General features: G+C 44.1%; 1 protein-coding gene and 1 non-coding gene across 17 annotated transcripts in view; both read right to left on the reverse strand.

Annotated features, from left to right (window-relative positions):
- Ep400 (E1A binding protein p400) overlaps window positions 1–21,721 on the reverse strand; it is a 109,486-nt gene that overhangs the window by 8,025 nt on the left and 79,740 nt on the right. For 12 of the 16 annotated variants that reach the window (XR_013106952.1, XM_076922357.1, XM_076922358.1 and 9 more), the window contains 21 exons: window positions 21,120–21,322; window positions 20,867–21,036; window positions 19,330–19,526; window positions 15,787–15,898; window positions 15,392–15,535; window positions 12,380–12,538; window positions 12,110–12,193; window positions 11,567–11,701; window positions 11,107–11,151; window positions 10,871–11,024; window positions 10,185–10,426; window positions 9,849–10,022; window positions 8,668–8,715; window positions 7,220–7,356; window positions 7,037–7,093; window positions 4,426–4,504; window positions 3,997–4,326; window positions 2,568–2,613; window positions 2,385–2,494; window positions 917–1,124; window positions 595–803 (listed from right to left, as the gene is read on the reverse strand). Coding sequence is in view for 15 of the 16 variants with exons in the window: in XM_076922357.1 (XP_076778472.1) it covers window positions 595–803; window positions 917–1,124; window positions 2,385–2,494; window positions 2,568–2,613; window positions 3,997–4,326; window positions 4,426–4,504; window positions 7,037–7,093; window positions 7,220–7,356; window positions 8,668–8,715; window positions 9,849–10,022; window positions 10,185–10,426; window positions 10,871–11,024; window positions 11,107–11,151; window positions 11,567–11,701; window positions 12,110–12,193; window positions 12,380–12,538; window positions 15,392–15,535; window positions 15,787–15,898; window positions 19,330–19,526; window positions 20,867–21,036; window positions 21,120–21,322 (3,043 nt within the window). In the remaining variant the exon portion in view is untranslated. The remainder of the gene's footprint in view (window positions 1–594; window positions 804–916; window positions 1,125–2,384; window positions 2,495–2,567; window positions 2,614–3,996; window positions 4,327–4,425; window positions 4,505–7,036; window positions 7,094–7,219; window positions 7,357–8,667; window positions 8,716–9,848; window positions 10,023–10,184; window positions 10,427–10,870; window positions 11,025–11,106; window positions 11,152–11,566; window positions 11,702–12,109; window positions 12,194–12,379; window positions 12,539–15,391; window positions 15,536–15,786; window positions 15,899–19,329; window positions 19,527–20,866; window positions 21,037–21,119; window positions 21,323–21,721) is intronic. The other 4 variants (XM_076922363.1, XM_076922362.1, XM_076922352.1 and 1 more) reach the window with 1 other exon arrangement.
- Window positions 19,760–19,892, reverse strand: LOC143438303 (small nucleolar RNA SNORA49). Its single transcript, XR_013107244.1, has one exon. It is a non-coding gene; the product is annotated as a small nucleolar RNA SNORA49 (small nucleolar RNA).

A 21,721-nucleotide genomic window follows, 5' to 3' on the forward strand; every position in this document is an offset into this window, starting at 1 on the left:
TCTCAAGCTTTACAGAGGTGGCTACACCTCAGCTCTAGTGTGTCAAGCCTCTGGCCAGCAGCTCAAAAGATTGGGACCAGTAGTCAGCAGGAATCACCAGAAAAGTTGTTGTTCACGCCGTATGTATTTTTCTGGTTTCTTTTGATGCTGCATACTCCTAATTCTACATTTGTGGCAAGGATATAGCATTACCTTCTTCAGGAAACGCATTAGTACAAAAGTCAGCAAGATAGCAGACTGGCAGAACTAGGAACATCAGTGTTCAAACAAGCAACAAAGAGAGGTATACTGTGAACTAGCTGCTCCTGAAGAGGAGCACTGAGGAGTGCCTTTGTACTATCCTCCAAGAATGGTTCACATTTTAGTCCTCTGGGAAATGAGCTATGGCAATTCACTGCAGAGGATTCAAAATGCACTTCTAGTAGGAAACTAAGGTCTCCCAGTGCTTCTTAGAAACCTTACTGGATGGAAAGCTGTTTAAATACAAGAAAGCAGGCTCTCTACCTAAAGGCAATGCTAGGTTTCTGCAAAATAGGTTCCGAGTTGAAGAAAGGCTAGGTATGCCTGTGACTTTACAGTAAAGGATATATTTACCGGTGCTAGTTTGCCCACAGCTTTGATCTGTGCAGGAGACTGGGCCTGGCTCTGGAGCTGTGGAACTTGCACCTGGGAAGTCTGCTGCTGCTGTTGTTGCTGCTGTTGCTGCTGCTGTTGCTGCTGTTGTTGTTGCTGCTGCTGCTGCCTAAGAAGCTGGAAATGGGCAGCAGGGGTGATGGTTTTTCCAGGTAGCTGAACCCCTGTGGCTGTAAAGAAGTTGGCTTGTTAGACCTTTGCATCCTCAGCTCTTTTGGAGAATAATTGCAAACTGAAGCTCTGATAGTGAATATTGGCTCAGGGAAACACCAAGCCCCTTTACCTTGAGACACCTGGGTTACTAAAGAGCGGGTTGGGGTCTGCACTGGAGTCAGGTTGGTAGTGACCACAGCTGAGGCTGTCACAGAAGTGACTGCTCGAACACCTTGAGTTGTTGTCATGGACACCAGGTCAGTGGTGGCAGTGGCTGGGGAGCCAACTGCTCGTTGCTGAGTGTGGACCACCTGAGCAGGAGCAGAACCTCCAGACGTCTAGAAAGGCAACATAGGAATGGCTTTCAATGGTTTCAATGGCTTGTTACATGCAAAATGAATTCAGCTGGGAATGGTGGTGTACACCTTTAATCCCAGCAGGTGGGGAGGCAGAGGTATAAAAAACCAAAAAAGAGGCTGGGCAGTGGTGGCGCATGCCTTTAATCCCAGCACTTGGGAGGCAGAGGCAGGTGGATTTCTGAGTTCGAGGCCAGCCTGGTCTACAGAGTGAGTTCCAGGACAGCCAGGGCTACACAGAGAAGCCCTATCGAAAAACAAAAAAACCAAACCAAACAAACAAACAAACAAACAAAAGAAAACCCTCAAAAAAGTGTGAATTATTTGCCAAGATTCATTTTTAGTGTACAGCTCCCCAACTGTTGTGGTGTCATCTGGTGGACAGTCTTTTCCTTTCTGGCTTCCCTTGGTATGCTCAGCAAACCCATTGGTTACATGCCAGCATGTCTGTCTACATAGTTCTGTACCCTCCTGAACTCCATCCATTTTGGGGTCTACTTCTGTAGTATATCAGAGAAATTACATCTTTCTAACAAAGGTATTCTCTAAACCACAGAGGGGCACAGCATGCTGATGTAAGAGCATTAGATCTTTGAGATATCACTTCTTATGTAAGAGACAGGCTGCTTTCCAGGCTTGGTATCAGAGAATCAAGTGTATTGCAATGTGTTTTATTTTGACTATAAGCTATGAAAAGAAAAGCAGGTGGCTGACACTAGGAAAACTTTGTGACCACATGCCCTGTGCTGTGCCAGAGGGCATTTCCTCTTCACCTAGGGGGATCATCTTCCCACAGCCAACCTATACCTTGATGTTTGTGATGGTTCTTGCTCCTGCCCAGTTGCCTTTACCCTGGGGAATCAGGTTGCTTGCTCTCCTCATATGGCTCTGAGCCCCACTCCAGCACAATGCTCTACCAGGGCACCCATGTTACCTCTGCTTCCCACTGATAGAGTGAGACACAGGTAAGGGCACCTGGGCCAAGGAGACTGGCTGCCATTTCTTCATATGCCACCTCTCTCCTCTCTGAAAACTTGTCCTATGGGAACATTCATCCCTCCCTAATAATACAAAAGACAACAGTTTCCCAATACCCGATGATTCCCAAACGGACCAGCTGCTTAGTTATGAAATCCAAACTAGACCAGTTACTTTTCTCATCTATTCAAGAACATTCAAGAAGCAAATAGTCTTTTCAGAGTACAAGTCATGGTATGCTCTCTGAGCACAGGAACAACTCACAGTCAAAGCTCCAGGAGCCACAGGTGATGCCAGACGCTTGTTAATGGACTGGAAAGTAGCAGCAGGGACACCAGCTATTGTGTTCACAATCACATTTCCACTTACAGTGCCTAAAGAGGAAGACATGGGTGAGGCCAGAGGAGAAAGACTGAGCTCTTTTCAAGCCCTCTGCACCCTCCTCACCTGTTGGGATGCTCGTTCCAGTGACTGAGGTTTTAATGGTTCCTGCCTATTGAAAACAGAAACTCAGGTTAACTTCAAGCCAGGCCTTCTACTACATAAACTCTGCAAAATCAATTATCATTAGCCAATGCAAATCCCAGAGCATATTCCTTTGGCTGCCTTCAGTCTGCTCACCACCAGGGCTGTCTCCAGCTTGGCTCCCCTTCCCATGAGCCCCTCACCACATGCATTATCTTCAGCCCTGAGTCCGTCCCTCTACTGGCCACATGCAAGCCTCTGTATCAGCTGCTTTCATCCTTCTCACCAGTGCCTTCCTGTCAACTTTCAAATGCCACTTCATCACTATCTTCCTACCAACCAATCACTGTCCAAATTCTTCCTGCGATCATTACTCTAGTCTACATAGGAAGACAAACTTCAATGGACAGGAGATATTGCCCATCAACCTTACTCTGAAAGTCCCCATACCATATAGTGTTTAGTAAATGCATCATCTGAGTGAAGAAAGAATGTTGCCCAAACACATACAAAAACCCACCATATCTCAATGTTAACGATTCAAGGTCTGAGGAATGTCTCAGTTGGTAAAGTGCTTGCTTTGCAAGTATGAGAATTTGAGTTTAACTCCTCACCAATGTAAAAACCTCCAAGTAGTCGTGTGTGTGCTTGTAATCACTGTACTGGTGAAGTGTAGACAAGAGGATCCCTGGGGTCCACTGGCCAGTCTCCTTAGCCAAATCTTGAAGGCCCATCCCAAAAACAAGAGTGGATGGCTCCTGAAAGCACCACCCAAACCTTTGGCCTCTGTATGTAACAGCATTCCTGTGTACTTGTACACACCACACAAATACTTTCATGCCTGGCTGACAGCACTAAGTGTCATCCCGGTTAGCACAGGGCCTGTTCTCTTCAAATGGCTTCGGTGACTATGTGATGAACACCACAGAAAATGAATGTAAGCATTTATGCCAACACCTGGGTTGGCCACACTCTGAATTTCCTTTGTCTATTTGTGCACTTATAGCTTGAGAATGTGGGTGAGCATTAGTGATATCCCCAGGTGGTGACTGTGAATGCACAGTGACCCAGAAGGCACTGTAGGGAGTGGGAACGAGCTCATCTGTCTTATTTTACAGAACACAACTTCTTTTTTTGCATGAGTTGTGGTCTAGTTTTACACCTTGGGCTGCACTCACACTCACGATCCTCTTGTTTTAATCTCCCTCAAGCATGGATTAAAAGCATGTGCAACTACACCCAACTGTAGGACCCAGGTTCTCCTTAGTCCTTATCCTCGTACCAAAGAGTGGCTTCACCCTCCCAAGCCATCAAGGATGGCTCAGTCAGCTGAAAATGCAGGCGTCCCCTAGAATGCACCCTGAGTTCTCACAGAGGAAGGTGCACAGACTGTAGGTTTAGAGGCTCTCACCAGCACGGCTGCACTGCCCACAGTTGTCATTGTGGGCTGCCCCTTTGATTGCGGCTGCACAGGCTGTGGCTGGGCCTGGACCTGGGGCTGGGGCTGGACAGCAGGCTGCCCTGCTGGTGTCTGACTGCTTGCTGCCTGTGGCTGGGGCACTGGTGGTGGTGGCTGCTGTGGAGGTGGCGGCGGCTGTTGCTGCTGCTGCTGCTGTTGTTGCTGCTGCTGCTGCTGTTGTTGTTGCTGCTGCTGTTGTTGTTGTTGCTGCTGCTGCTGCTGCTGCTGAGGAGGCGGCTGTGTCACTGGTGGCTGCTGTGCCTTCTGCTGATCAGCCAAAGCCTAAAAGGACCAGGTGAGAAAAGAGGCTGCTAAAGGAACTGGACCCAGCCTAGGGTGACAGCATGTTTCTGAGAGGACCCAGGTTTCAGAGCACCATACCTTTTTCTCTTTTGCAATTCGCTCTGCACGGAGAGATGCAACTTGAATGGGAGGCAGTGGCTTGTCATAGTTGATTCCACTTAAAAGTAAAAAGCCAAAGTTAAAAAGCTCTTTTATCTACAGCTTCAGTTACATATATCAGCTGTGTTGAAAAATACTGCTTGAAAAATTTCAGAAACAATTCATTAGGTTTTTTTGTTTTTTTAAATAGTCTTAATTTTTTTAATTTTATTTACATGAGTATACTGTAGCTGTCTTCAGACACACTAGAAGAGGTTATCATATTCCATTACAGATGGCTGTGAGCTGGGGAATTGAACTCAGGACTTCTGGAAAAACAGTCGATGCTCTTAACTGCTGAGCCATCTCTCCAGCCCCTAGTCTTAATTTTGTAAACTATGTATATGTGTTTGAGTTTATGCACAGGTGTCTATGGAGGCCAGAAGATGGCACTAATTTCCTGGAGCTGCTAACAGGTAGGTGTGAACCACACGACATGGGTGCTAAGAAGTAAACTCTTTATCTGCTGAGCCAATCACCAGCCCTATAATTCATTAGTTTTAAATTATATATTGCCCTCAATACTTTGAAAACGTGCTTTTGTCACATTCATTCTAGCCCAGGGTATGAGCTGTGTTTTGGTCCAAGGTGTATACTGTATACACTACTCAATTATTATAGTAACTGTCATAGTCTCAGCTATCAGACTGACTATATTTCAGGCTTGTGTTACAAAACAGTTGGACAGTGGCAGCATACTCCTTTAATCCCAGCACTTAGGAGGCAGAAGCAAGCAGATCTCTAAGTTTGTGGCCAACCTACCGAGGATGGCCAGGGCTACACACAGGTAAATCTGGTCTCTAAAAATAAATAAATAAAACAAAACAAAAACCACCAATCAACCAAAAGACACAAACCCAAACCCAAAACCCCTCCCCCAAACAAACAAAACCCGACTTGACTTAATAATGTACAAAAAGAGAATGATGGGAATGTATATATGCCAAAAGAAGTCATAGTGAAAGGTTTTTACTTAAGAAAAAACAGTTTACAGCACATGGTGGCTTACACCTGCCTATACAGAATTCCCATCACTCTTGAGGCTGAGACAGGAGGATTACCACAAGTTCAAGGCCAGCTTGTACTAAAGCCTTGTCTCAAAAAGAAAACATATAACTCCACCTCCCCCAGCACACATGAGATCCAGTACTTTCTGCAGTCTCAGGAATCTACTATCAGGCAGTAACTCTGTGGGTCTGCCCAGACACACCTCTGTATGTCCTCCACAGTCCACCGAAGAGCCTAGAGCCTGTCCAAAGTTATCCCAAAACACTGGACAAATACCAACCCACCTCCTATTCCCACTAAATAGACAACCCTCCTACCAATACCCCAGAGCAGATGCTGTAAGGTTATCACCCAGTTAAGTTACATAATGGGCCAAGGTGACCTCACTGATGCTCACATCTAGTTATATGAGTGCCCTGCTCAGCCCATGAAAGTCTCACTGTCCTTGCAGCACACTCTGTATTTTGCCTACACTGCTCTGGTGACTCTGAGTCTCTCTTGTCTTTAGCTTCCTCTCCAGGCCCAGCTGACAACCCACCTTCCTAGGAGGTGACTAAACAACCTTAGCACCTGAAACATATGCTTCCCAAACACTAAGCATCCCTTTATGTCCTATATTATACACAGAACACAGCTATCTATGAAGATCCTCTTTCCTCTTTTATGCTGCATACACCTCTGGAAGGCATACCAGCATCCTTCATTAAATACTGTGTGCTCTACTAGCCCTTGACCTAGTAACAAAACAACAGCTGTTGTTAATTCATTGTTTCGCCCAACCAATAAGCACTGCTACAGAGGTGCAGACAGCTAATGAGTTATATAGGGCATCTCTGAAGGTAATCTCTATCGGAAAGAAATACAGCAGGCCTGGGCTTCAAGTTTCCACATGGTGGCCCAGCACTGGGAGATGGAACACTGAGAGGTCAACAGCCTAGGTTACACAGGGCGCTCCTAAAGGGAAGCCCAGTACTGCTACTGGGCTCTCAGCAAATGTGCCATGAGTTGACTCTTTGGCGATGATCACTCCCACACCTATACGACGAGGAGACACACAGGATTTAATAGGAAAGCAGGTGCTGGACAAGAAATGACCAGTGTGCACACACGTAGTGTTGAAGACAAAGAGGTGGCTGTTTCACCCAAGCAGATCTCCTTCCTAGTCATCCCAGAGAACATATAAAAGCACTCCTCGTATCCAGCCTACAGCTCAGCTCTAAAGAGAGCTTCAACTTCCCATTTCACCATCCACCCACCAACTTTTTCCTTTATTGAATAACTAAGTACATTCATCTTAATATCCTTTTATAGTACAACCAACAAAAGTTATAGCCACAAGGCAGAGAAACCTGGTAAGAAACGTTCTTGCAATCACTCTCTTAGCATTGGAACACATTAGCTATACCTGAGAACAAAGGCCCTGCTAACAAAGCTAGAGGGGATGATGACTCCTTATAAATGCAGAACATGACTCTCAATGTTCAGTATTCTACTGAACTTAAAGTAATTACACAAACTCATTTCAAAAGCAAAAAATGTGTACCTTTCTGCCAGCACAGAGGCATGTTTGGGGTTCTTCTGAAAGGGATTCATGCCAAGCCTACAACAGAGAAACAAGAGAACAGTTACGGAACAAGGGCAGCCAATCAGGAGCAAGTCTCAGTTCAGTCAGCAGACTCTAAGCTGACACAATCTCAGTAACACAGTGAGAGCCCAGGGAACATACAGAGGCTTGATTGGGGGGCTTCTCTTGCCAGCTGTCATTTTCATCAGCTCAAAGTGGCTTGTGTACAACTGGGTGTGAGTGGCGTTCTCATCCTGAGCATAAATCTGGCTTGTGCGGAGTGGACGGTTGTTCTTACTCTGAAACAAAATTGAGAGGAGCTCATCAAGTTTAGACCATCAGCCTGACACACAACTACTCTGGAAACAGCATTTGCTGAATCAGAAGCCTGTGTCTAAGCTCCAAGGGCTACACCCAAGTCCCATTCCCTTCCTTCCTTTCTGGGATAACCTAAAACAACAGTAGCAACAGTGAGCGATCACCATTTGCTTGTACCTGGCAATCTTTCTCAATCCTTAGGAACCTTGGCTCAATTGAGCCTCCCCCTTCACTGAGGAGAGAAATGTTGCACAAAATATTCAGGGTCACACCCTGGAGTTAACACAGGGCAGGTGACAAGAGTAGGGCTAACTACAAGTCTTCAACTGTGGAGTCTAATACCCACAGACACTAAAGGGCAGTGGTAATCTAACACAGATACCGTCTACCCACAGTAAACAGTAGGGCAACAGGGATGTCTAAGACTACACTCCTTGAAGGCTGTGATGTCATTTGTACCTCATGATCTTTCCTGCTTATAATGCAGATAAACAAAAGGGCATTCAACAGTTGTCCACTTGCTACCCATCACCCAAACACTTCCCCTCAGATACAAAGTTCAGAGATAAGTCTGTGCAAGGTCAGAGACCAGAGCTCACAACCCCACCTGGCCCAGGACTCTCTCTGCCTGTTGGTATCTCTGAACCCTGACTAACTCCATTATTGAAGTCAGTTATACCTAGAATAATTGTGATATACTTAGGTAAATAAATACATGTACACATCTGTTGCTGCAGGTATGCCTTATGTTCAGAGAGAATGCCAAGGAAAAGTCAGAACTAAAAAAACGAATGTGCACGGTTAAATGGATCAGCTTTGTGAACACTGTCCCCTATATAAGCATTCTCCAATTTAAACAACAACAACAACAACAACATTAAACAAAGGGAAGCAGGGAGAGGGGAAAGTAAGAGCCAATGAGTCACACCCACCACCAGAGCGAAGGCAAGATAAGGCCAAAGGCAGGAAGGACATGTGTTCAGCAACAAAGCCCTGATTGGTTCTAGCTATATATACACATATACTGGCATCTAGTCACCATGTTACAAGCCTCAACAGGGTGTGAACAAGAGGGAGGCTCCTCAATGTCCCTGAGGATCTCAGTGAATCACTGTGTGGTTTCTTCAGGTGAAGAAGCAAAACCTCTATTGTATAGGAATAAAAGGCACTTGAGAAAACCCTAAGTGCTGTATTTCTGACCTACAGTCCAGGCTCAGCCTGAGTCTCACTGTGCTCCTCTGCACAGGCACTCACAGAAAGCTTTCCATCTCAGTCACAACACCTCCTCGTACCTTATAAATATTTTGTGCCTTTTTCTTTGGATTAGCTTCACAAATCAGCTATAAGAGAAGAAAATATTTTAGCTTTATTTTTTTCAATATTAAGGTAATGGCTGCTATTATTATAAATGCTTCCAGAACATAAAAGAGTGAATGTGAGATTTCAGGAAGTTTTACGGTAGAGGAATCACAGAATGGTATCATGAGGAAGGCTTGCTTTTCTATTAAAAAAAGCAAACAAATGTTTTGTTCTGAGACAAGTGTTTTAGAAATGACAAGAAATGGTTCAAAGAGTGGTCACAGAAGTGAGGTGAGTGTGGCATCCTCGTCCTGAGGGCACACATGGCTTTTAACACCAAGGTCGTTTTCACAAATTGTACCAAACAAGGACTAGATGCCTGTCTTGCCAACATCGCTGTTGCTCCTAAGCTAATGGGCATACTGAGGTGGTCAGAAAGACAGCGTTCTCTGCACACCTGCCTTGGCAACAGGGCTGAACATTTGCAAAAGCTGGTGTGACATGTGCAGAAAAACTAGGGCTAAGTGGAAAAAAAAAAAAAAAAAAAGAGGGCGATATGTAAACAAATGAAAGCCAAATGGAGAAACAAACAGACAAAGTCAGAGCAGGAGGGAGGAAAGCCGACTAGAGGCCTGCGTGTCCCTGAGCAGCAGCACCGACTCATTTTCGTCCAGGATGCAAACCATAGCAGGTTTCTTAAAATGAAAGACACAATGGTTTGTCATATTATCAGTCAGTAAATACTTGCAATGCTCAGAGCTACCCCAGAAAGAGACTGTGCTTGCAGCACACAAAGTATAAGCAGACTCTTCTTTAAATGAACTGGTTACCAAATAAAAAGAAGAGTTCTTCCCTCACTCATCCAAAGCTTAGTAACAAAAACTAGCTATGATGAAGGACTGATGGCATAGTTTTTCATACTGCAGTAACAGCACAGATGCTGGCATCTGGTTCATATGCTGCTAACACCAACCCTATCTCAAGGGCAAGGTGGCTGACGCTCCACAAATGTTCACACTGTATGCCAGGTACTATGTACACGTGGGCCTCACTGGTTGAGAAGGCTAACTTCATCACAGTCTACCAGGATGCTATACTGCCCAGCAATGGCCAGCAAGACCTAGTCAATGCAGAGGCCAGACCTTCCCAGAAAGACCAAGGAGTCCAAGCTCACCTTCCCCTCCTCTCTAGGAATGATGACATTCTCATAACGATTCCGGCACTGCTTGGAAGAACGGTAGATTCGACTACAGGAGTTGACAACATCACTGACAAGGTCCCAGTTGGGAGTGTGGGCAGGTGACACAATCGTGAGGTTCAAGGGCAGCTCAAGCAACTGCTTTACAGCCTGGAGGTTGAGGTTTCATAGCACACAGGTCAACACACTTCAAATGCATTGGTTATGTCTTCCCATGTGTCAAAAACATCCCATACAGTACTATAAATTGCCAGTGTTGGGGAGCAAACAAATCGTGGGAATGCTCAACTCAAAGATAACACAGCCACTCACCTGTAGCAAGGCCCAGTCCTCGCCAATGAGCCAGTCGGGGCTGTCCTGGGCAGGTTCCCCTGAGGACTTGACATAGGTAGGCAGAGGCTTGGCAAAGGGTGTCTGCTGCTTCAGCAGGAGATTCTTCTTCTGCTCTTTGCCTTCACGCCGGATTTTCAACATGCCAGGTGTTGCCCGGTCAAACAAGGATCGTGGCGGGACAACTGCCTCGCCATGCCGCTGCTTCTTCTTCCGGCCTGCAGCTGAACAGGAGCAGAGTTCAGTAATATAAGACACTGAGAGATTTCCCCATCAGTGAGATGAAGAAAAGGAAGAAGGCACACAGAGGCATGTAGACTAAGGAACTATGGAAACAACTGCTGACGGCAAAACTGGTTTCTTAAGTTTACTATTTATCTATTTTGGGTTTTCAAAACAGGCTAGCCAGGAACTCTTATGATCCTTCTGCCTCAGTATCATCCCAAGGTCTGTGAATGCAGATGCATACCATGGCACCCACTCTCTCAGTGGTTTTCTAGTTCTAACAACTGTAACCATCAAAACTCTTCCCCTAAAACAGGAGAACCAGGAACACGATTCAAGAGACAGTGGGTGGGTCCCTCCTCCCATTCCAGCAGAGGGAAGAGCCACAGTGACTTAGCCTTTCATCAGCACAGCAGTTCCTGGGGGCAGTGAGGTACACACACCTGAGGGGTCTGTTTTGTGCCGCTTGCGCTCCTTCCTCACATAAACAGGAGGCAACTTAGCTTCTGGGATGGGTGTGGTCTCGTACATGAGACACATAACTGAGTCAATGTAGATATCATTGTCATCCTGAGGAGGGGTGGGTGGTGTCCAGAGCTGTATGGAGAAAGCAGGTTCTGTAAGCCGCTATGGGAAAGTTTGGCCCTTGATCAGGAATTCAGGGAGAGGGGTCACATACCGGCATGACTTCTGTTTGTCCATCGGCATCTTCATAGACATACTCCTATGGAATACAAGCAAGTTTGAGAAACAAAGGCTTTGTTTCATGTTACATGCCACAAATCAATAGTCAATTGTGACTGTGGATTTAAAACTGTGTTTTATTTAAATCCCAGAAGTCCCATCCAATCTGTTGAGTCAGTTTATCAGTGAAGACCTCAAAGTGTCAATTATTGCCAGCAGTGGTGGCACACGCCTTTGATCCTAGCACTTGGGAAGAGGCCAGCAGATCTCTGTGAGTTTGAGGCAAGCCTAGCCTGGTCTACAGAGCTGGATTCAGGACAGCTAGGGAGGGATACACAGAGAAACCCTATGTTGAAAAACCAAAAAAATGTCAATTGTCAGGAATATGCTTCCAGAACAGCAGTCAGGTGAGGAAAGGAGCTGAGTGCTCTTCTCAGAAGTGGAGGCTAGTTTACCATGCTATAGGCATCCTCCCGAGTGTAGGTGAGAAGCTCTGCCTCCTCCTGCTCCAGGTGCAGCCTGGCCTCCCTTTCCTGCAGGGCTCTAGCATTGCGGGTTTCCCAGTCCTTCATTGATGCCATCACCAAATCCTGCCAGAAAAAAGCACAGGGAAAAGAACTTCTGAGATCAGAACAGACAGGTTGATTCTGATCTCTTCCTAGAGGTCAACTCACTCAGCCACTGTGCACACACATGGTGGAGCTCTATCTCCAAAGAGGGAAGACTCAGTTCTTACTGCTACACATGCTCTGCCCCTCAACATATAACCCTCAATCAGCACACAAGCTGCTTCTAAACAAGTGCAATGACATCAAGGTAAAAAGCAAGCAACTCAGCTGCCTGCACAGGGCTTCCAAGATCGCAGTCTCAGTGAGGCCTGCACTGCTAGAATTTGCATGTCTCTTCATTTCATGAAGTCATAGTCACTTCAAATCAAATTCTGCACTGAGAATTTTTGTGTTTACTATGTCACGCTAACCAAAACTGGATTCTCTTACCTCACTGCTTCTCTCTTTTTCTTGTTCAGTGGTCGTATGAAACAATTCCAAGTAATTCAATGCATATTTTTCAATTGGTGTAAGCTATTTCAAAAATACATTTTTGAACTGGGTTAGTAGCAACTTAATAAAGATCAATAAAATCCCTCATAAAATCTTTCACCAACATTTAATTTTAAAAGTAACTGTGCTTAGTTAAAACAACATATTTTACAAAAGGTTTCAAATGTTAAAAATCTTAGCTCTAAAGAAAAAAAAAAATTCCCAAACCTGTTCCATAAAGTCAGCCAGCTCCTCCAGCTGTGATGGTTCCTCATCATATCTAGAGCCATCTGAGTCTGAGGATACAGCTACAGTGCTGGATCCAGGCACAGCTTCCTCTATGGACCTCTGCGCATCTTCCTCCAGACACTCAATGCTCTTGAGGGCCTACAAGGAGTTTGCACTGAGACTTGAAGGTGGACTTATGAAATGAAGTAGTGTGTACTGTAACAAGCAGCAAGCTTCCAGAGGTAGTTCCCTTCTTTTAAGAGTCTCACACATAGGCTAGATGATAGGCATTCCAATGACAGACATGTGGATAGATCTAAAACTTCTAGACCTTATAAAATTACTATCAAGCTAGACAGGGAAGTCCCGTGGAAGAACAAAACACTGGCATGGGTTAAGGATTGTGAAATGCCAAAATAAACAGAAAAATGAGGCTACCAAAAAATTACAGGCACTGAGAACAAGAAAGTGCTGTGTGGTTTCATTTCACACCTAGACTATATGGCACCAACCACAGCTTTTGACACAGGGAGAACAAAACTGTCATATCCAAATACAAAAAGCCAGTCTGGCGAGAAGGAAGTACACAGAAAACTGTAGCAGAGGTACCCAGAACATATAGAGACAGCTAACTTCATTAGACTATAAGGCATGTACATAAACAAACTGACACTGTACACCTCCTAAGCACTCAGAAGTACATACCTAGTAATGGCTGGGGTTGTAAAAAGAGGTGCTCACATGTAAGACAATATAGCCATGGTAAAAAACAACAATAACAACAAAAACCCATGCAATCAGTTTTCAAAGTATTTGGCAAAACCTATGGCTTAAAAGATCACCATACTACACAAGACCCACAAAAAAATCACTTCCAGAAAACAACAGAGGAAGGTACCATGGTGATCTGGAGATCTTTAAAGTTGGATGCAGAAAGCCCTGATGGTGATGACAAGTCTAGGAATCTCTGTTCAGCAAGATAAAGACCAATGGCATAGGCACCCTGAGCCCATAAATTCAAAGAATCCAAAAGGACAGTAAGAAAAAGAGAAAACAAAAACAAAACAGACAAAACAAAAAACCCTCATCAGAGGACAGGAAGATGGTTCAGCAGGTAAAGGTTCCTGTTGCCAAGACACACAGTAGGAGGAAAATGACTATTTGCAAGCTGTTCTCTGACCCACGTCACTCTTTCTCTCTTTCTTTCTCTCTCTTTCTGCCCCCCCCCCACCCACATTTAAAAACACTGGGCTGGAGAGATGATGCACTTGGTCTTCAGAGGACCTGAATTCAGTTCCCAGCACCTTGGGTGGTTCACAACAGCCTGTAACTGCAGCTCCAGGAAAACAGACTCCCTTTTCTGGTCTCTGCAGTCAATCACACTCATATGTGCATCCATATGCACACACATATTACAAAATAAAATACAGTCTCCAGCTGGGCGGTGGTGGCGCACGCCTTTAATCCCAGCACTTGGGAGGCAGAGGCAGGCAGATTTCTGAGTTTGAGGCCAGCCTGGTCTACAGAGTGAGTTCTAGGACAGCCAGGGCTATACAGAGAAACCCTGTCTCAAAAAACAAAAAACAAAAAACAAAACAAAAAATTATCCAGGAGCTGGGGTAAGGCTCAGTAGTAGACTTACATGAAGCCTAGGGTTTCATCACCAGCTTTGGGGCAAGGGGGAAGATAGTCAAATGGCCATCAAACTCATGAAAAAGGTGTTCAGATTCACTATTCAATAGCAAGATGCAAAATAAATCTACCATGGGAGGCCACAGCTTAAGGGAGAGACCATCCAACTGAAGCCCTGGGCAGTCCACAGCAGCTGCAGCACTCAGATGCCACTGAGGCATACTGTTTAGCTCTTTCCACTAATTGGATATGCAGGATATGCTGGCCAGAGACCCCACTTCAAGACCTACATTCAGTAGGAATATATGTACATGCTCACACAAGACACTACAAAGTCATCCATACATAGGTCTGATGAGCAGTATGGCAAGTTCATAAATATTATTATCTAGAATGGGGGCAGATACACTACTGACACATGAAACAAAGAGCAGACCCAACGCACAGAACTCTATTCATATCCAGCTCAAGATTGACAACTGTAAAAGGATGCCACCAAGAGTAGTCACTTCTGGAAAGGAGTGGCTGAAGAAAGAAGAGACTTTCTGAATAGTTCAGTTTTAGAATCAGAAAGTAGCTGGCCATCACCACTGTTGGTAAAGCTTTGATAGAATGAAGCACAAGCCAGTAGCGCATCAAGTCATTGCTGTACAACATCATTCATGGCTTTTGCCGAAGAGCAATCAACAAGTCAGCTGTCTCCCTAGACAAACAGCAAAATCAGAGGTGGGGCAGCTTCCATGGGGAAGACATTCAAAGTAAGGCCCCTGAGGTAAAATGGGCCTTGATCAAGCCAGAAGCAGGAAACAGGGGATATAAGTAGTCCTGATAGGTATACCAGATAGTATCTGCTATATGCCTATAAAGATGGCCACTGCACAGGACCCATGTGTGCAACTCCAAACCTTCCAGTGCCTGCACTGAAACAGTAATATCCCTTACATGCATCCAGAATATTATACCCCCAACAAGGAACATGAGAAGTACAAAACACAGACATTCTGGGGTCTCATCTAAGTCTTCAAAGTCAGCTGTGTATTTTACAGGCAGAGTGCTTGGGGGCCAGATGGGATGTATGGTTCTTTGAGTCAATACTAGAAATCAGATATGGCTCAGAAAGTCCTAATGGGAAGAGGACAATGGCTAGTAGCATCTTCTCCTCCATTCACTTGATACTTATTACAGTTGGGACAGAGCAGGAAGGAAGGCAGGAAGGCTTCAGGATCAACAGAGGGGAGAATAAAGAAAGAATAAGGACTGAGCATACAGAAGCCAGGTGAGTGAAAGCACACAACCATACTGGGAAAGTATACACAGTCACAACTCAAACAGAACATTCATTGTCAAACAAGTCTTATGGTAGACCAGATTTTCCCTCACCTCTATGAAAGGTCTTGCAATCTTGGGTGCGATAGTTTCGCTGACAGACGGTTCCTGAGAAAGCACCACAAATTCCTCAGCTTTTACAGGAAAGCCGGCATCGTCCATAGGTGAGTAGACTTCAAACAGCTCCTGGATAGTTCGCTAAACACAAATAATAAACACAGTAACTTCCAGGAACAGACACAATCCTGAATCTCACCTGGGCCTTGGGCAGTATAAAAACCCACCCGATAATCATCCCTCATTAGTGAATTCACATTTAAAAAAAAACATGATGATTCTGTTCACTGTAGCATTCCTCACTGCTCACTGCGAGGGAAGCTAGGAAGTACAACAGAGTCTCCCTATGTAATCATATACAGTCACCGAAGATTCCTAATAAATGAAAATACCTGAGTTAAGAATGCCATCGAGTAGTCATTTCCCTGAGCAGCTACTTCCCGGATCAAATCTTTAGTTCCATTTTTTAACAATTTCTCTTCAATAGAATTGCCACTGACAAGCCTATAAAATAAAAAAAGGAAAAAATATGTATACATATACAGATGAAGTAACAGTTATGTTATCTTGAAACACAAGCCAGTACCAGGTACAGGTGTCCAAAGGGTAGCCAAAGAAGCAGCATCTGCCTAAGTCACTCTGTCACTCCCTCTCCAACCTTTGCTCTCCTGCACTCTGGAGTCTGCAGCACATCCCTCTGCCTGCCACTGTTTCTCCCACCACATTCAACCCAGACCTTTCTCAACCGGTCTTAGACTCATCTCTACTGTCTGTCCTTCCAGACCACAACAGGAAGGGCTGACAGCTTCCCTGACTTGCCTCATGAGAGACTTTCAAGAGGTGTCCCATTCTTTTTGTTTGTTTGTTTGTTTTTTGGTTTTTGTTGTTGTTGTTGTTGTTGTTGTTGTTGTTTTTCGAGACAGAGTTTCTCTGTGTAGCCCTGGCTGTCCTTGAACTCACTCTGTAGACCAGGCTGGCCTCGAACTCAGAAATCCGCCTGCCTCTGCCTTCCAAGTGCTGGGATTAAAGGCGTGCGCCACGAGGTGTCCCATTCTTACCTGTCCCCTGCAAGATGCTAGTCCCCCAGAAGGTCTCAGATGATGAAGCAGTGTTCATCATTCAGTCTATTGTTTTCTTACAATATTCAATGTTTTGTTTTAAAATGTACTTTAAAAAAAATTTATGTATATGGATGTTTTGCCTGCACATATGTGTGTGTACCATTTGCATGCCTGGTGCCCATGAAGGCCAGTGGGTAGCTCTTGATTTTCTGTGACTGGAGTTACAGATGCTATGTGAGTGCTAGGAATTGAACTTGGGTACTCTGTAAGAGCAGCCATCTCTCCAGCCCTGATTACTTGTTTTAAGGATGTTAAATGCTAAAAGTCAAGATAGCCTAAGTTAAACCATTTTAACAAAAATTTTTACAGGGATGAAAACAACAAATGAGAATTTTCCAGGAGAAAAAAATATTCTAAATAGGGAACATATTAAAAAGTGAGCAATCAAGGTGCAGTGCTGTCTCTTTTCTTTTCATGTTAACATGGGTCCAGTAGATACAGCTCTCTTACATTTAAGCTTTCAGAGTAGGAAAAAGAGCCAGATTCTAAACTATGAGATAACACTAAAACAGTTGCATTTTTGTCCACATCTGGGTTATAAGCACATCAACACTCTGCAGCACAGATCAAGATGGCACCACCTTACATTCATGTAATAGGACCACACACATGCAGTGGGTTGGGTTTTGTTAAAACAGGATATCACAAACCCAGATTAGCTTCAAGTTCACCATCTTCCTGTCTAAGCAAGCCTCTGAAATGCAAGGATTTTAGCATGTACCGCCATGTCCAGTATGGGTAACATTTTCTTAAAAAATAAAATTGAGTGAGACTGAGATAGATAGATAGATAGATAGATAGATAGATAGACAGACAGACAGACAGACAGACAGACAGACAGACAGAAGCACATAGGCATGCATGTGCCACAACTCACATGTAGAAGTCTGAGAACAACTTTTCTCACAAATTGTTATCACTATTATGATATACAGTTATAGGGATAGAAGGACAGATTCATGGACGGACAGACAGATGGATGGATGAAGAGTTACAGTGACAACTCTCCTTCTACCATGTAGGTCATGGAGATTAAACTCAGATAAATTAAAGGCAAATATTTTAATTAACTGAGGTATCACATGGGCCCTATGGGTAAATTTTTAATAGACATACTGTTGTACAATGTGGTCCTTCAGGCAAAATAGCAGCCATCTTCATCAGATCAGCTGTGTCGACTTGCAAGAGATCATCATGAGTGGCCCTATTGATTATTGATGTTCTCTCAGAAAGAAGGGCTGGGGAAGTCATGGACTCTCATCTTTGTATGTAATTCTACAATAGTATGTGAATGGGCTAGAGTAAGAAGGCCCAGTGAAGGTGGGAAGAAGAGATTCCATCTATGTTGCTATACCTAAGTTACCATCCATTCTAGGGTATAGCTGCTGCTTTGAGGTTACCCACATCCCTGTAAGAAACCATTCATGCTCTATAAATTAGCCCAATAAACTCTCTGCGATGTTTCCAATGTAGGTTTTGGTGGTTTGTCTTTGGGGCCTGCCTTATATGGATACATTGAGAAGGAATTCTTGCAATACATATTTTCATCATTGCTTGTCTTCTCAACCCCTTCTCCTAGGCAGCCAATGCAAAGGCTATTAGGAAACGCTATCACCCTGAGTGTACCCCAACAGGCCTTTGATGCGTGTGGCATAAGGCACAATCAATCCTGTCTGTCTTGTTTCCTTTGCTAAGCAGCATGAAGAAGCTCCCTATGAACATGCTTTCCTTTTGTCTGCTCACTAGGTAGGTGTATGGCTGCATCCTAATGGGTGCTCCCTATTCTTGCTGCAATGAACAACACTACTGGGGGCAGATGCCTCGGCATAGCTGTGACAAATAAAGGGCACAGCACTTTAATTTCGTCAAGTCTTCTCGTGCTGCTTTCAGAAGAGCTGAGGCAATTCCTGGGTGCTATAGACATGGCAACTTCCATGACTAGATTCAGCTGCTCTTTGATATGCTTCCCGTCTGTAGCCCCAGATATTTCATGTTCAATCTCAGTATCATTCTGTCCTACAGTGAGCTGGACCTTGAAATTGATTATTCAAATTCCTAGGCCCTCTGTATTCCCACTTTTAAATAAGAGCACCTTATTTCTCAGCTTATGAGACTGACCTGACCTTTGCACGAAGAACTGCAAGGCACTCCTCCAATCTATCATTTACCTATTTAATTTGCTTATTATATTCTTCAACACTCAACCTGAAGCCTACTCATCTGTTGCCTGTCTGGAATGTGCTGTGCTCCTAAGCAAGAAATGGTGACCCAGCCTTATTATCTCAGAGACAGCATACTCACACATGAGACTAGTACTATATTAGCATAATAAATAACATTCAGAAATTTAGAAGTGGGCCACTGGGGCCCTTCTGTCTTCCCAATTAGCTGTGAAAGGCCACCAGTTACAATTTATATGCTTGAAGATAATGAGACATATCCAAAGTCTTTCAACAGATACTTTGTATTTTATAGTACTTCAAACAAACCAAATATAAGCTCTGCTCTTCAGTTACTATAAAAGACGTACAACACGTACACACTAAACAACAAAAAGCCAACTCATAACTGACCTAACACACAACTGATTACATATTCAAGTAAATGTCAAGTACAAAAGCCAGACAAAACAGCAGCACTAGAAACATATCTAAAAGGAAAATAAACCTGCGATGTAAAAACTTCTAAAATTCAACTGCAGCACAGTACATCTGGCTGTACCTCTTAACTGTGTTTGTTACTGAATTCCTGCACCCACACCTCCCACAAAGCTCATTATGTGTACTTGTACGAGCTGGTCAGGATTGTGATCACCTGTATATGTGGATGTCCTTGCACCTCCCAATTCTATCACACCACTCCTGGGCTTTGGCATCCATAACTGGATTTAGGTCATTGTCATAGAACACCACAGTGTCAGCCTCAACAAGGTTTATGCCAGTGGCACGGCTATGGGTGGAGAGAAGAGCACAGAAAATCCGCCTGTCTCTGTTGAAACTCCTCATCAGCTCCTGAGAGGAAACAAAGTACTTAGGTTAACATTTTTGGAGAATACCGAAAGACCTTTGATACCTTCTATGACCTGTCAATTCAAGTTATTCTGTAACAGTCTGATTTATCCCATGAATAACATTTCACCCTGGCTCTCCTGTATGCATGCACTTCTCTATGCACAGCATCTCTATGTCATGTTTAGACAGTCACAGACATCATGTGCATAAGATGTCATGCTTATCTGGTACTTGCTGTCAGCCCAATCTGTAGGCCCCACAAGAAAGCAGAGTCTTGCTAGGGAGGGAGCTGTGCTTTCTCCTCTATCCTCAGGCAATGCCAGGGCACTCTACAGGCAAGAAGCCCCTGGAGTAAGGCTGAGGAAGCACAAAAAAGATCTAACTATGTGGGACAAACTGTAATGAATGTTGATTACTTCTCTTCTGTAAATTATTTCCATGCCAAAACAGAACTAAAGTTGACCAACCTTTCTCTTCAAATAACAACCTAATTTTCTACACTATTACCAAAATAACAGGCTCCTTTCTATTTGCATATATAATGTGTACTTTGCATTTGCTCTGAAACATAAAAAGAACAACTCAAGTCTTGTTCAGCACTGTGTTTTTCTCACCCACTCATGATAGTCATGCTGGTACTGAGACTTCTGGTAAGAACTTTCTAGTCTATCATTTGGAATTGTGAAAAAAGTTGTAGTTCACTGCCAAGGCACAAACCTTCATTGTGTACTTTCTTCTGCTGAATATTCACTCAGTTACTGATCATGGCTTTTCATGTGAACTTCTACAGTGAACAACTTTATGTACCAATCATTCAGTGAAGCATTATTGCTGTTGTGTGGAAGCCCTAAACAGAGATCACTATATCAACTGTCTTAGCCATCTCTGAGGCTGGCAACCCATGTTGCTTTCTAGAGAGCTACGCTAGTGGTTCTACAAGCACTGTGTATTAACCAAATGTTACGAATTAACAAATATGGTCAACAAAAACATGGAAAAACTTCTAAATATGTAGTTCTTTGCCAGTTAGTCTAAAAAGCATTCATATCATTGCTAGATATCCACCTGTTAAAGTATGCCAGTACTATCACAATGTGACTACAGATTACCCGTTTGTCCTGAGATACCTATGACCAGACATCCAGCTGGTTGACAAGCTTGTTGGGGGGTTGGGGAAAGAATCAAGAAAGCAGTCAGTCTGAACTCAGAAAGTTCTATATGCTACCTCTTCTGCATTTAGGAGCAGTGGGCTACTGACCTCACAGCTGTAGGAAAATGAGGTCTAAATCCAATGATTCAGGGTCATACCATGGAATCACCATGAAAGGATTCTATCTTACCTGTCGTTGTTCACTGTTGGCATTTTCATCAATCCGTACATAGGTGAGATAATGGAAGTTCAAGAACATCTCTAAAATGTCCAGCATAAGAACCATCTGAGATAAAATCAGCACCCGACGTCCTTCAGATTTCAGTTTCTGTAGCAGGATTGCTAAAGCTTCTAACTTCCCTGAGAGAGAAGAGAGAGAATGTTTTACATTCTAGAATAAATGTATCTCACTTCACAAACCGTGCCAACAGGGTCTGTCATACCTGAGTCAAACTGCACCAGCCTCAGCTCCGGGAACTGCAGTGAGCGCAGTGCTGTTAGTTGTTGCAGCTGCCGGTGGTAAGGGCCAGTGTGCTCCTTCAGGCACTGCCTCAGAGCTCTCAACCTGCTGCTATACAGTGAGGGCGGCCTCGCAACCCACAGAGAGGGTGGTGTAGCCACTACTGGAGGAATCACACAGGCCACCCTGAGAAACAGAAATCATGTATAGTCACTATGTGGTATCCTGGACTCTCTGGCAGCAATGAGGTTTCTGTGCAAGGCAGAACCCTCTGACAGTGTGAGTTGTCAGACAAGCAGCAAGAGCTAGATTCTATCACTGCAAAGTAGCATGATCTTTCACAGCTCAAGGACACAAGCCCAAGACAACTTCAGTCAGGACAGATCTAAATGACCAGCACAGGGTATTCTCCAGAATATCTGGAGCCACTGGCTCAGATATTCCTGCTGGGACTCTCGGGACAGAAATAAATTGTCTCTGAATACAAACCTTCTAAATAAATACTACAGGTGACATGTAACTTGAGAGGGGACAGACACAGACTCAGGATACCCTACAGACAGAACTGCAAGGCCATGACCAACC

Source organism: Arvicanthis niloticus, chromosome 24, assembly GCF_011762505.2.
Source record: "Arvicanthis niloticus isolate mArvNil1 chromosome 24, mArvNil1.pat.X, whole genome shotgun sequence".
NCBI lineage: Eukaryota > Metazoa > Chordata > Mammalia > Rodentia > Muridae > Arvicanthis > Arvicanthis niloticus.